At 50.1% G+C, this 15,874-nt stretch overlaps 1 protein-coding gene across 1 annotated transcript in view; it reads right to left on the bottom strand.

Moving 5' to 3' along the window:
• Positions 1–8,834: 8,834 nt before the first annotated feature.
• Positions 8,835–15,874, bottom strand: part of APBA1 (amyloid beta precursor protein binding family A member 1) — a 225,905-nt gene continuing 218,865 nt past the window's right edge. The window contains exons 12-13 of the mRNA XM_025360610.1: positions 14,179–14,319; positions 8,835–12,688 (exon numbers count right to left, since the gene is read on the bottom strand). Of these exons, the coding sequence (XP_025216395.1) occupies positions 12,617–12,688; positions 14,179–14,319 (213 nt within the window). The 3' untranslated portion in view covers positions 8,835–12,616. The remainder of the gene's footprint in view (positions 12,689–14,178; positions 14,320–15,874) is intronic.

Here is a 15,874-nt window from a genome sequence, read left to right on the forward strand (position 1 = left end):
TTACTCAAAGATTGCTTTTTCCCTTTTTACCACGTTTCTAAATTTTTGTCAATTTTCATGTGAATATGCGTTTGTTTTACAGTCAGAAAAATTGTTTCTAAATAAAGATAGAAAATTGATTTAAAATAAGGATCTGCCCAATATGATGGAGAACGGTGGCCTGAAGAAGCCGATTTCGAGCAGAGGACTAACTACTTTGGAAGCAGGGGGCAGAACTTGCTCTCTAATTGGGTGTGAGAGAGACGCAAGAGTCAAAGTTCAATTCAGCCTCACCTCTTCAGCCCTCCTCAGTGCAGCTGCCCGAGCAGTCCTGTTAAAACAAGTCAGATCACATCCTCCTCTGCTCACTGCCCCCCAGTGGCTCCCATCTTGCTTAGCATAAACACCAGTATCCTTAGAGTCACTTCATAGCATCAACTTTCCCACCCTTCCTAGGGTTCTCTCTCAGTTCAGGGCCTCTTTCCCTCTCCCTCTCACCCTCCCTCCCTCTGCTCTCACTTCCTGGAACAGGCCTAGGAGTTCTTGCCTCAGGACCTTTGTACCTGCCGGCCGCCTGCCTGTATTGCCCTCTCAACTCCTTCAAGTCTTGACTCCAATGTACCCTTTTCAGTGAGGCCTTTTCTGGCCACCCTCTCCAAATAATCCCTCTAGAACTCTTTCTTTTCCCTGCTTATTTTTTTTCTCTTTGCACAACTTAATACAACGATCTCTTTTACTTATTTAACTTGATTTTTTTGTTTCCCTCGCTGGAATATAAGTAGCAGGAAAGCAGAGATTTTGTTCAGTGAGGTCTTCTCAGCTCCCGGCACAGAATTAACCGCAGTCAGATGTTTGCTGACTGACTGAATGACCATAATCTAAGAACCCAAACATTCTATTTACCACAAAAAGACCATCAGATTTACTCATCGCTTAGTGAAAGGCATATATTTGATGGCTAGACTTCTTTCAATAGTAAACTCTCTTGGTACATTTTCACATTATTTCTTGGTTACTTTGTTTTCGGGGACAGCATAATTTAGAGACTAGAAATTGCGGGGAGGTGGTGGTAACCAGGGTCTGGTCTCCAGCCGACAGGAGGATGGGGGCCACTAGGGCCGTCAGATCTCGCTGTGAAGGTGCCGCGCTTGGCTAGATGGTTCCAGCGCGGTTCCCACCTCCTGGGGCGCTGGGGGGCGGCGCTACTCACCGGGCGCTGGCTGCTCCCGTGGTGGTTTATGGCCTGTGTGGCCTGGACGTTGTCCATGACATTATCATTGTCCAAGACATTCTCCTAGCCGCCGTGGCAGTTCCGGTTCTGTTGGCAAAGGCGCGGGTCCAAGGGGCGCAGACCGTTTTCCCCTGGGGGCTTCTGGGGATCCAGCGCCCACCGGAGAGGCGGCTGCAGGCTGACTCCACGCGCCACTCGGGCGAGCTGTGCTCGTGTCTCCCGGGGCCCTCCCCGCTTCTGGTGCAGGCCGCGAAAAACGCGTCCCAGGCCGGGAAAAACGCGACCCCCCAACGGATTGGCTGGGACCTCCAGGATCCCAGCTAGTGGGAGCCGCTGTGCTGGAGGGAACGTTCTGGAACGCGGGGTGGGGTCGGTGGACGCTTCCCTCTCTGCCTCTGGGCTCTAGCCTGAAGTCTCCTCCCTGCCTAATTAATTTTCGAATGGAAATAACCTGAGGAGTAAAGCAGCCGAAGCGGGCGTCTTATTCCACGCCCACCCTCGCCTACTGTAGATCAGCCGAGAGACCACAGCTTTCTCTATTACTAAAGGGAACTGAGGATGGAGGGGGAAGGGGACTGGGAAGTCCCGGGGGAGGGAATCTAGACCATTCCAGGCCCCAGACTCCTTTCCCGGCAGGGCCGACGTCCTGGCCGACGTTCAATAAGGGGCTTATTGAAATCGTTGCTGTATTCCCCTGCGGCCCACCAGGTGGCTGTAGCGGGTCACACATTGGGCTGGAGAAGGCCAGGAGAGCCAGGGCCAGAGAAACGCCTCGTCCACCTCCAAGCAGGGCGAGTCCCAGTAGCCTGTGGGGACACCAGACTAGGACGTGGGCCACCGAGCCTTCTAGAATCATCGTGGCTAACAGCCCTGGAACGATCGACACGCGCCTTGCATCCGCAGCTCCCAGCACCGTGGCTGGCACCAAGCAGTGCTCCGAAGCTCCTTTCTTGGAAGGAAGGCTGAAGGGTGAGAATGCAAGAGAGCAATGAACAGCAGTTTCCAGCTGCCATCACCCAGAGCTCTTCTTTAGTCAAGAGTGAAATAAAATAGAATAAAATGGAACTGAAAAAGGACTTGCTCCCTTGGGCCCCGCGTCTAACTCTAGCCTACCTTTCCTGTCAAACTGTGGGTTGGCTGTGCTCCCCACGGCCAAATCACCCCTCTCCCTGCCCCCTGCTCCCAGGTGCAAGCCAGCAGACCAGCAACAACGTGTATGAGCTGCGCCAGCCCCTGGCGCTGCGGGGACCCACAGTGCATTTTGGCTGATGCTTCCTATCTGGCCTCCAAATCTCACCTAAACCTCTCCTACAGCCCTCATTTGGAATCATACAGGGAGGGAAGTCTGGAAAACAAAGTTCTAGCCTAGTTAACTTGATGGAATGCCACCATGCTTGCTTGATGCTTCTGTGCTAGGTGGGGATCTCCTCACCCTGTTGTTCCAGGTTTCGTTGCCTCTGCATGGAAAGCTGTTTTTCAATCCTGGGACCTGGAAAGCTCCTGTAGCATATTCAAAACCCTGCACAGACCTCACTTGCTCTGAGAAGAACTCCCGGACCTTTCCCCTCCAGGACTAGTTCTGTACCTTGTACGCAATGACTGTGTCTACTGCACATGCTAAATACTCAAGGACAGAGTCACTAATGGTTAGAACAACTGAGCCAGGCTGTGCCCATTGCATAGGTGAAGAACTGGAGGCACAGAGTGGTTGAGTAGCTTGCCAAGATCACACAGTGACAATCGGTAGGAAAGCTGTAATTTGAACCCCGGTCTGTGACTCCTCTTCTAATTATAACCCACAGTGACTAGAAAGCCAAGGAAGATTTGGCTTCTGCCCATAAGAAACTGCAATTAGCGGAGGGGAAAGAGGTGGTTAAGGTAGTAAGCAGCTGGTCAGTTGTGCTATGTCTGAGATTGACAATAGGAGCAGAATGTGGCGTGCGCCCCGGAGAAGGGCGTCCAGGGTAGGAATGAGGTTGTGTTTCCTGCTTCCCACCTCCCACTTCCTGCAGTGGTAGCCTCAGCCTTCCAGGAATGGTTTCTACCCAGCTGGACGAAGGGACTAGGGGGCAGCAGTTATCTATGCTGCTTGCCGCGCCACTGTCACAAAGACTCTGGAGCTGGCCTGAGAACTGGGGTCACAGCAGTGCGCTCAGCCTGTCTCCAGGGCCTCTTGCGTCTGGCGGGTAGGAAGATGAGGTCTGCACTGTTGTCTGTCAGCAGCTGGGATCATACAAAGGAGCATTAGCCTGGGAGCCAGGGAGTGAGGTTCTAGCTGTCCGCTCATTGTGTAGTCTCCAGCAAGTCCTACCCCTGTTGGGGTCTTTAGTTTCCTTATCTGGAAAACAAGGGGCCTGTGATGGGTGGCCAAGGCTCCTCCTTCACTCAATCGCCTGGGAATCTTGGCAGTTATCTGGATTTGGCACTTCTCATGTAATTCCACCAGAGGGCGCTAAATCATAGCTCTTACCAACTTGGTTCCTGAAGCGGGTGTCTAGTGGGGAGGGCTCAGAGGAGGTGGAGTGTGAGTTGACTGTGATAAAGTTGTGTGGAAGCAATTAGCAATTAAGTATATGTGAGAGAGAGAGAGAGAGAGAGTGTGTGTGTGTGTGTGTGTGTGTGTGTGTGTGTGTAGAGCACCAAAGCTCCTATAACCACCTATATCTCCCACCACCACCCTCTGCCTTCTGGCTGCATCTTCAGCCACTTGAATTCTCCTTTCTTAGCTCCTAGGGCCACCTCCATGCCCTGCCCGAAAGGCCTGGCCTCAGGGCCTTTGTCCTTGCTGTCCGTTTAGCTTGGAACACACATCCCTAAGGCATCCACAGGGCCCTCCCTCACTTCTTCTTCATGAGGGCTTCCTAACCAACCTACATAAAATAGCCACCCCCAAACTCATTCTATGCTTTAGTTAAAAACGTCTTTAAAAAACTGTGGTAAAATATACCACAACATAAAAAGTACTATTTTAACTATTAATTTTAAAAATAAAAATATAGTTGAATGCATATAACATAAATTTTCCCATCTTAGCTATTTTTAAGTGCATAATTCAGTAGTGTAAAGGACATTCACATTGCTGTGTAATCAGTCTGCAGGGCTCTTTTTTTTCTGGCAAAACTGGAGTTCTGCACCTGTTTAACAATAACTCCTCATTTCCTCCTCCCCTTGGCCCCTGGCAACCACTTCTCTACTTTCTGTCTGTAAGAATTTGACTACATTAGGTATCTCATGTAAGTGGAATCATACAATATTTATCTTCTTGTGGCTGGCTTTTTTCACTTAACATAGTGTCCTTCCAGTAGCGATAAACCCTTATGCTAGCATGTGCCCGAATTTCCTTCCTTTTTAAGGCTGAATGAATAATACCCCACTGTGTGCCTGTACTATGTCGTGCTGGCCACTCATCGAGGGACACTTGGGCTGCTTCTGTTTTTGGCTGTTGTGAATAATGCTACCATAAATAGGGGTGTACAAATACCTGTTGGAGCTCCTGATTTCAATTATTGTTATTATTATTTCTTTTTGAGACAAGGTCTCAGTCTGTTGCCCAGCCTGGATTGCAGTGACACAATCTTGACTCACTGCAACCTCAACCTCCCAAGGCCTAAGCAATCCTCCCAATTCAGCTTCCTGAGTAGCTGGGACTCCAGACTTGCACCACCACGTCTAGCTAATTTTATTTTATTTTTTTGTAGAGACAGCGTTTCGCTATGTTGCCTAGACTGGTCTGGAACTCCTGAGCTCAAATGATCCTCTTGTCTTGGCCTCCCAAAGTGCTGAGATCACAGGCATGAGCGATCACACCTGGCCCCTGCTTTCAATTCTTTTTCCATTTTATTTTATTTTAGATAGGGTCTCGCTCTGTTGCCCAGGCTGGAGTGCAGTGTCCATGCTTTATTTTGTCTGCAGAGCACTAATTACCATCCAACTGCCCTCCTCCTGCCTGCAACTAGAGATGCAAATGATTTCTATTTGGTAGAAAGATAACCCTAAAGGTTATAATTGTATTGCCTTAAGGACATTAGCCAGTTTTATTTTATTTTATTTTATTTTTATTTTATTTTTGAGATGGAGTCTCGCTCTGTCACCCAGGCTGTAGTGCAGTGGTACAGTCTCAGCTCACTGCCACTTCTACCTCCCGGGTTCAAGCGATTCTCATGCCTCAGCCTCCCAAGTAGCTGGGATTACAGATGCCCACCACTATGCCCGACTAATTTTTGTGTTTTTAGTAGAGGTGGGGTTTCACCACATTGGCCAGGCTGGTTTCAATCTCGTGACCTCAGATGATCCACCCGCCTCGGCCTCCCAAAGTTCTGGGATTACAGGTGTGAGCCACCATGCCCAGTCGCAACCAGTTTTACTTCTAACCTAGTAATTTTATTCTAAGGTTCTTTTAAAATGTCTATAAATACTTAGGTCCTCCAAATGCTTTTTGGACCAGCTTTGCCATCTTACTTGTTTCCTCATTAATGATTAATAAATCTCTGATATGTGTTCATTCCGTCTTTGTTATGGGAGTTGTGTTTTTTAACTTTTAAAAAAGTATGCATTAGCATCCAGAAGTTTTTCCCAGGGACTAAAATCTGCATTTAGATGAAATTCAGTACATCAGTAGTTTAGGACTTCGGGTGTTTGGGGGCGACCCGCACTAAGCCATGTAAGTGCGTGCGGAGCCTCTTGAGTTGTGGCTCCTGTTGGTGTACCCAGGGGATCGGGAAATTCCAGGAAGCTTATGAGGACCTGGACCTGCTGGGCCCCAGGAACGGCCAGTACTTCCTCAGCAACCTCTATGTGCCATGCACATTCTGAAAGCTTCCTATGTGTTAGCTTATCCTCACACAGTCTCCCTGAGACAGATACTAGTTTGCAGATGAGGAAACAAGCTCAGAGGGTTTAAGGAACTCTGAGGATCAGAGTTTAATCAAAAATTATAGAAGAAAGACCTAAATAAAGTGGTTCTATGTGCATCAAGATGGTTGAGTGGGTGTTTTTCTCTAGTTCTGCAATTTCATCTAAGATTAAAGCAGAGAGGCGGAAGCTAAGATATAGTCTATGGTAGGAGCAACCTTGCCCATGGGGGCAGACCCCACCCACACAGGCAGACACCATCCATCAGGGGACTGTGGTCTCCTGTGGGACAGACGCACTTCCAGGGAGCTTGCTGAGAGGTGCCAGTTCAGACTAGACCCTTCCACCAGCTGCCTTCCCCGCTTCATCCTGGTGAAGTGAGAGGGGTGTTGTCATTGGCGGGGGATGGGTGCAGAATTCAGGAAAGGAGCTACTTTCTCGCCTCTCCACTCTGGGAGGCAAGGGAAGATTGACCTCAAGTCAAGGGAGGTGAACCCCAAGAGCATCACTGTAAAGGCTGGGGGCCCATGCCCTCCACTTGCCTCTCCACACACTGAACTGGGCATTGGTGACCATCTTATCTACGTGTGGCTGAGGGACCGGACCAGCAGAAGGTGCGGCGCTGTGGGTGGTGAGAGAGATAATAGAAAGCAGTGGCTCCAGGATGGGCAGGGGAGAGACAACCAGGGGTGTGCCTCCCTTCCTCTGAGGGTGAGGAGGATGGTTGCTGGATGCTGCAGGAGCTTGCCGGCTGGGGAGATGGCGGCTGCAGGCGGCTGGGGACACAACAACCTGGGTGGAAGAGGTGTGCACTTTAGAGGCGTGCGCAGATTGGTACCAGTGTGTGGCCTGTTACAAACTGTGCCACACAGCAGGAGGCGAGTAACAAGTGAGCGAAGTTTCATCTGTATTTACAGCCACTCGCCATTGCTGGCTCACATTACCGCCTGAGCTCCGCCTCCTGTCAGATCAGCAACAGCAGTAGATTCTCATAGGAGTGCGAACCCTATCGTGAACTGTGCATGCGAGGGATCTCGGCTGCATGCTTCTTATGAGAATCTAATGCCTGATGATCTGTCACTGTCTCCCATCAACCCTAGATGGGACCACCGAGTTGCAGGAAAACAAGTTCAGGGCTCCCACTGAATTATACAGTTCACTACAGAACACTATATATTACAATATAACCATCATAGAAATAAAGTGCACAATAAATATAATGTGCTTGAATCATCCCCAAACCATCACCTCCCTGGCACCCAGTCTCTGGAAAAACTGTCTTCCACGAAACTGGTCCCTGGTGCCAAAAAGGGTGGAGACTGCTGCTTTAGAGTCTCCAAGGGGTCAGCTGGAAGATGGGGCCCAGGGCTCAGGGACCCCAAACGCCCAATTGCTGCCGTTTGTCTTCATTGATCTCCTGGTCAGTGAACTAGATCAGCAGAATGAAACAGCAAGGCGAGGCCTGTGACCTTCCCAAGGGCAACTCCTAATGTAGGGGAACCTCTGTGCACCTCCTGCCCATGCCCCTTTCCATAAAGGGACCCAAAGACGGAGACAGGGAGGGAGGGAGCTGAGTGCAAGCCCTGCTCTCCCAGGGCAGTGCTCACTTCCAGTCTGGGGATGGGGAAATGGGGCAGCCTGATTTGAATGAGAGATTGTGGTTAGCAAATCAATGGAAGAAAACCTGGAAGAAAAACATTTTAAGAATCAAAAGAGACCAAAACAATCTAACGCCGAGTTCATCCGTGTGCGATGACAAGCCCGTCCCAGGTGGATGCAGGTGGGAGTCGTCGGAAAGCTGAGCGTAAGTGCTTGAACCCTCTGTGCCTGTTTCTTCCTGTATAAAATGGAGACAATGATAATACAGGAAAAGCTTCTACCACTTAGAGGTGTTGTGGGGAGTTACTAAGTTCATCTCTGCAGGACGCTTGGCACGTGGAAGGTGCCATAAGGACTAGCTGTCATTCTCCAAACTGTGACTTCCCCTGACACCAGTTTAAGGTGCTTTCTTCCCACTTGATCCAACAGCAGCCATGTCGGTGGTGGGACACTCTGCTTGCTGTGAGAAGGATGGAGAAGGGGTTCCTCGGGGCCAGGCCACAGGACCCTTGGGACAAGGCCCTGCCTCCATGTTCAGGGCTTTCAGCAGCTACGGACCTGATGGGGCTGCAACAGGCTTTGCAGGGAATATGGGGGAGGGGCGTATGCAAAGAAAAAGCTGATGAGCAGTCTGCTTTGGAACAGGGCTGGACACTCTGTGTTGGGGAGTCCAGGGCCCCCAGCATGCTCCTGGCAGCAGGGAGGGCATGCCTGGCAACCTTAAAAACATGAATTTCCAAAGAGCACCAGGAGGAAACCTTCCAGAACCTTCTCACACGTGGGCCTCTCAGGGCGCTGTTTTCCACTGTCCACTTAGGTCTTAGTCCCTTACAAAAAGGCACCTCCCTTATGGGAGATGACTGAGGTGGGGGAGAATTAATTCCTGTTTTCCTACCCTCACGGAGGATGTCAAGTATGAAATCCAGAGAATTTCTCTTTCTCCAGTTCAGTGCGTTTGAAGGAGACCCACAGGACTGGAGGATCAGCTGGGACAGGAGAACACAGCCTTTCTTGTCTAAAACCAAGTCAGTTCCACAGAACTGGAAAAGCTCATTTAGAGAACTCCTGGGCTCTGGGCACCTGTAGGGTGGGTAGGAGCTAGTCTGTTAGGGAAAAGACAAACTCATCACACAATCCTGTGCCTTCCCTGCAAGAAGAAGACACTTGGCCAGGCCAAGAGGTGAAGTTCTTGTTTATTGTTGCAGCAACTCTTATACAGACATTAGCGTTCAGTTAAATAAAGGAAGATAGCACAGTAAAATACATCACAACCCCAAACCGGATGACTGTGGCCACGGTACAGAGGAGGGAGGGAGGGACCAGTGACCAGACTGTCGAGGAAGTACATTCAGTGGGTGTGCGGTGTCCACATTCCAGGCTCACGTGTAGATATATTTTATTTATATATTTATTTATATTTATATATAGATCATTGAGTTTTGTGTATACAAAGAACGATATTGTTACAAATACAATACTATACTTCTCCCGACGCTTTACAATAAGCTCTATTTCACCCTCTTTACAGAACAATAGTACAAGTTCATACTCTAGGTGCTGTGCTAAGTATGTACAAGAAATGTCATTCCCACACAGTCCTCACACACTGCCTTGATGGAGGGGAAGAAAGATCGAGTTGTGTGCTCAAGTCGACCCAGGCCAGGGAAGGAGACAGACATGAAACTCAAACCAACAGGCGGCCTGTGAATGTGAGTCAACACATCTAAGGAGGGGCGGCCCCTGGTTGTAAACATTGGTAACGGCTACACCACTGGGTCGAGGGACCCAGGAAGGGCTCTGTAGATGGTTTTCATCCGTGTGCGGGAGGTGTTGGTGCCCACAGGGTGAGGGGGGCAGAGGAGCGATGGGGGAGGTAGTAGGTTACTCTGGGACTCCCTGAAGGCGGTGTTGATGGGCAATGTTCAGAAAGCAAACCCGTGCACAGGGACCCGGCGCCCCTGCAATGCGCTCCTAGGAGCCTGCTCTGGCGAGGGAAGGTGTTGCTGGAGAAGTGGGCTCCAGGCATTGGTCTTTGGGGGTTTCTCCCTCTCGTGAACCCAAGGCTGATGGTGGCTCCCTGAAATGCTCACACTGGAGAAGAGGCAGGGTGGGTTCTGGTGCCTCTGCCTGGACCAGGAGGGGGAGGTGAATGTGGGAGTCCATCCCCAAAGCTGAGCCACCAGCACATCCTGGTGGAGCAGCCACAGCGGCTCTGTGCCCTCGCAGCATTTGGGAAGGCTGCTCTGTACATAGCCTTCCCGTTACACGGGGTATTTAGATATTTACATATATAACTATATATACCGGGATGACAGAAGGGAAGACCACCACTTCTCTTGGGACTTTCAAAAAATCTAGCGACTCACTTTTAAGACTCTGGCTGCTGGGGTGACCATATCTAGGCTCACTCCCTTGCCCCAGTGGTAGCGGGAAAAAGAACCCACTTCAGTTGGATGGACCTGTTCCGAGCTCCAGCAACTTCCACTCACTGGGTGTGAAGACACACCTGGATTAACACAAAAGAATGTGGTGGACAAATCATCTCACTCTTATGTTACAATGTCAGTTCTCCAGGAGAGCTTGCAGAATTGGCTTTTTCAGCACCTCTCAAAGTTTACAAGGTTTTTGTGCAATAGGAATAGAAAGTATATTCTCTCCTTGAGGTGAAGATAGGTAACTGTTATGTGCAGGTTGTACAGGGACGCACTACTGGAGTTCTGTCCCCTGGCCAATCGTGGGCGGGCCTCTGTGGTGCTGCCCAGGTGCCTGGGGACAGACAGGCATGAGCCCCTGCAATGATTTTCCAAGGCTCCTGATGCCTGAAATGCCACCAGTAACACTTCATTCCTGTTCTATCCACTCTTATTGGCAGAGGAAAGATGAACTGGCTGGTGACTCTTTAGTGTCTCATTGTATCACCAGATACTCTACAGCAAATGGAGAACCCAGGCCATGGTTCCTTCCTGGTCCTCACGTTTGTGGTGGGTTGACCTTGGGGCTGGTCTCCAAGCAACTTTCTGTAAAGCACCCTTCAAAGAAGTCCTGGGGAGCTTTATGGCCCATCCCAGAGTCCCTGGCCCCACCCCGTGCCACTCTCTGCAATGGCAGAAGCCCCTTTCCCCACAGGGCCCCTGGGCAGCCAGCGGCCTCCCTTCCTTAGGGCTCCTTTGTAGTACAGTGAAACTGAGAGCTCCGCTGCTCATTCCTTTCAAGCATTGCGCTTCCCTGATTCTAAGCAGAAAACTCTGAAGGTATAGAGATCTCGGGGAGCTGATCACAGAGCTCTCTGGTTGAAGTCTCTTGTCCCTAATCTTGTTATAGTCACTTTTCTCCCTCCTTAGAATCCCTCCATTCTCTCTATAAATACATGCTATCCAACATTTGCTCACTGAGTTCCTATTTCCGTAGACACAACATAAATATCCTGGATGCAGAGAACAGGGACTATATTAATTACAAAATATATTAGTTTCTCTTCCCCTGTCTCTACTGAGGTCATGAATGAAACAAAACAAAAGCAAAGCCAAATCACACCTCACATGAAAACAAAATGCTCTTTGGACCAAGTGAAAACTGGCTCAGAATTATAATATTACTAAAACATCTACACTGAACTGAGACGGAAGCCATAAATATGAGGCACCTGATGAAAACACGGAACATTCCATACCAGCTGAAAATGCTCTCAGGCCCACAAGGCAGCAAGAGGGTGTTTATGGGCCACATCTGGGGATTCTGAGGCATAACTTGAGGTTGCTATTGTCCCCTTAATTTTGTGGCTTATGTACTATTCTGGCCTTTCCAATATCACATGCTGCCTAGTGGCCCTGAGCAAAGAAAGCTGGTCTTGCCTTGGGCCAGGAAACAAGAGGACAATTGTACCTGGAGCTCGCCTTCTGGGGAACAGTCCCTCCTTCCCAGACCCCTGGGATGTGTGTTCGGCAGGAAGGGCAGTCCAGGAGGAGGATGCTTAAACCAAGGTGGTGCTGGAGGGGCTGGGCCTCAGCCGCAGAGAGGGCAGGTCTCTCAGGATGAGGCTGAGCAGCCCCCACCCTCCTGGCCACCTGCCAGGGAAGGGGCCTCCCAGAGAGGTGGGTTTCCAGGGGATCTGTGTGCCTAATCTTCACCTTGTCTCATTGGTGGTGGGAGCAGGGAAGGGTGATATGCAAATGGGACTGTGTGTGTGAGAGATACAGAGAGAGAAGCAGACAGTACCTGCCTGTGTTTATCTAATGGTTGATAACTTCAGGACAACCTGGCAAAGTTCAGATGCCCCATGAATTGCCAAGCTCTCTGTGACACTATGGTGTCCTTGCCCAAGGCAGTTATTTCCCCTTTTATCCTGGGGTCAGAAGGCTCGTGTTAGAAAACACACATACGTTGAAATTAAAACTAGCAATAGAAGAGGTTTAAGGTTGGCTCAGAGATTCTGGGAGGAAATAATGTATGGTGCCCCAACTACAAGGCAGGCAGTGCATAACCTTAATGACGTGGGCTGGCCCTGGGTACTACCACATTCCCACAGATAAACTCAGAGAGCAGAGATCAGCAACTGGGTTTTAGGCACTGCTGAATCAGCTGCTTCACTGCCCTGGGAGCTCCTTCTAAGAGGTCTGCACCTCTTGGGAAGGGAGGATTCCCCCTCAGGCAGTGACAGCTCACCCCTGGACACACCCAGAAGGCCCTCCAGGATGGTCCTGGGTCGGTACCAGGTGGATGCTGGCTGCTCTCCATCCTCAAGGGAGTGCATACGAACCTTCCCTGGTATTTAAAAAAAAAAAAAAAAAAAAAGCAAATCGGAGAGAGTAAAGAGGTCCTTGCGGATTCTTCTCTTCCTGTGTAAAACCGAATGCTGGGCGCGAGAGGGGAATGTCTCAGTGGACACAGGGATGCAGCACGAGAAACACAACCACGATGAGGAGAGTCCTCCATGCATGCCACCACGTGCGGCCGCGGTCAGATGTAAACGGGCTGCTCCTGGGCCGTCAGCAGCCTGTACATGGCGGCTGGCATTGTCTTCATGTGAATCTAAGGGTACAGAACACACTTTAGTGGGGGCTGAGGCTGGGGGCTGGCTGCATGGGCACTGCCCAGGGCCGGTGAGAGAGGCAGTGCTTCTCGCATAGAGGGCTTTGCAGATACCCCCCTACTGCCCAGCCACCACCAGGGACCTGACCCAGGGTGGCCTCCAGGAAGGGTGGGATCCACTGACTTTCTCAAAAGCTTAGGGGTGACAGAAATGAACAACAAAAACCAGGCAAGGCTTGTTTCTCAGTCAAATGCTCTTGCTCTCACCAGACCCTACCCTTTTAAAAGCGAGAACTCTGAAAATGGAGGGAGAAGGGCTCAAGGCTTCTTAGGGCACCTGCCTCCCTCACCTCTCTTGGCAGATAAGGCAAGGATGACAAATCAGCCCTAGAACAGCAGTGATGACTGACAGCAGTGATGGATGACAGCAGCGATTACTGACAGCAGCGATGACTGACAGCAGCGGTGACTGACAGCAGTGATGACTGACAGCTGTGATGAATGACAGTAATGACGACTGACTGACAGCAGTGATAACTGACAGCAGTGATGAATGACAGCAGTGTTGACTGACAGCAGTGATAAATGAATGACAGCAGTGATGACTGACAGCAGTGACAAATGAATGACAGCAGTGATGACTGACAGTAGTGATGAATGACAGCAGTGATGACTGATAGCAGTGATAACTGACAGCAGTGATGAATGACAGCAGTGATGACTGACAGCAGTGACAAATGAATGACAGCAGTGATGACTGACAGTAGTGATGAATGACAGCAGTGATGACTGATAGCAGTGATAACTGACAGCAGTGATGAATGACAGCAGTGATGACTGACAGCAGTGATGAATGACAGCAGTGATGACTGACAGCAGTGATAACTGACAGCAGTGATGATTGACAGCAGTGATAAATGAATGACAGCAGTGATGACTGACAGCAGTGATAACTGACTGACAGCAGTGATGAATGACAGCAGTGATGACTGACTGACAGCAGTGATGACTGACAGCAGTAATGACTGACTGACAGCAGTGATGAATGGCAGCAGTGATGACTGACGCGTCACGCCACACTGCACTGGGGTCACACCTCTGGAGGGCCACTTTGTTGATTTGACTTGAGTCTAAGAGTTAAATCTTTTAAATACATTTGGGGAGATTAACTGGGGAAAATGGAGGCAACTTAGGCAACCATACAGAAAAGCAACAGAAAGCTGAGTGTTGAAAAGAGAAGGTGAGCACATCAGATGAAAGAGAAGGCTGAGGGTGACCTGATTCCATTTCATGGAGAAGCTCCCGGACAACCGCTTGCAAATGTGTTTGGCGTTTGGTCAGAGACAGATAGGTCTGCTTGTTGGGGAGTGTTCAGGATTGGAAATTCAGGGAGCTTTCCCAGAAGGACTGCTCAGGGCTACAGTGGGCATATGAGGCAGGGGCACCAGACCTGGCCCGCAGCACCACCCCCAGCCCTGGATCTCTCCTACCTCCCCAACAGCATTGGAGAGAATGTGGACGATCTTCTCGTGGGGGGTGGCCACCACGCTCTGTCCATTGATTTCAATGATCCGGTGCCCCACACGGACGCCTCCTCTCTCAGCTATTCCCCCTCTCATGAGGCTGCAGATCTGCCAGAGTCAAAGGCTGTGTTACCCTCACGGCAGAGAGTGTGGCAGGGCTGGAAGGCCGTCTTTCCCGAAAGCCCCGCCCCCGCACTCTGCTCTTGGAGAAACTGACATGGTTAGGCTTTGGGCATTTAACTCTCTTAGTGTCTTTTCACAAAAGAATAGGTGCTGTTGGTCCACATGGCCACCTTGTTCATGTGGCTTGCGCAGAGACTGTAGCACATCACTGGTTTTTACGGCACACTGAATACTACTTCTCATCCCAGCTGGGGCTGGGTAAAAAGGGCCATTTGGGCCTGTCGCAGAGTCGCCAGTGTTTTCAAACTGTTAGCCTGTGTGACACAGGTTAGTGTTAGTTCCCGCAGTCATGACTGGGACTCAAGCACTCAAGCACCGAAGTGTTTAATGCAGCAGATTGTTTTTAGGGTCACAATTGCCTGAGCCACCGTGGGGCTGGAACTCCACCTCTGTGTTCCAAAGTGTGGCTGGCTGGGAGGGAGAGGCTCCTTTAGAGCTTCCCAATTCAGCAGCCCCTGTTCAAACTCCCTTCCCACAGAAACGACAGTGAGGCTGGATTTTGTGATGGCACAGTCAGCCACCACAGTGACCCGAGGCTGCAGGCGGGGCTGATGGGCCCTCCACCCTCACCTCACACACACTGCAACATAACTTTTCCCAAGAGTAGGTCTGAATTTACTAAGTTGGCTTTTCATTGCAGACCATGCACCTTTATTTTAAGTGGATGCAGACAAGATTGCAAGTGACATCTTGCAGCAACATGCTGTGTGATTCTGTGAGTGTGTGGCCCAGTTGCTCTCTCAGCTAGTCTGGGGTCAAAACATTCCTTAGGTGTTTTCCCAATGGACCCACAGGTGTTAACAACTCCTTGTTCATATCCAAACTTTTAATACTATTTAACTATGAACAAAGCAAACAAGTACAAGTACAAACCAATGAAAAGATGATCTCAGAGCTAGACTGTAAAGAGTCAGCCTAGGTCCTCTCCTAATAGGTAAACTAGGCTACTCAGGTACGAAGAATGCAGGAAGTGGGGCTGGATATTTCAACTCCAAATGGGAAGTTCAAGCGTATTTCTAAACCTTAAAATGTATTTGGAATGATATTTTAATTATCTAGGACACTTTTTTTTTTGAGACAGAATCTTGCTCTGTCACCCAGGCTGGAGTACAGTGGCACAATCTCTGCTCACTGCAACCTTTGTCTCCCGCGTTCAGGTGATCCTCCTGCCTCACCCTCCTAAGTAACTGGGATTACAGGTGTCTGCCACCACACCTGGCTAATTTTTGTATTTTTAGTAGAGACTGGGTTTTGCCATGTTGGCCAGGCTGGTCTCGAACTCCCGGCCTTAAGTAATCCGTCTGGCTTCGCCTGAAGCCCAAGGTTTGAATGATCACTCAAACACCACACTGTGTGAATCCCAGTTGTGACTGTGGGAACTGAGCCGGCCCCTGCACCGTACAACCCCATGCTTGGGAGTCAGCTGCTCTGCGGGGACTCTGTGCCGCCTGGGTGGACAGCCCAGAGGCGAGGAGGCTCT

The sequence above is a fragment of the Theropithecus gelada genome, chromosome 15, assembly GCF_003255815.1.
Source record: "Theropithecus gelada isolate Dixy chromosome 15, Tgel_1.0, whole genome shotgun sequence".
Lineage (NCBI taxonomy): Eukaryota > Metazoa > Chordata > Mammalia > Primates > Cercopithecidae > Theropithecus > Theropithecus gelada.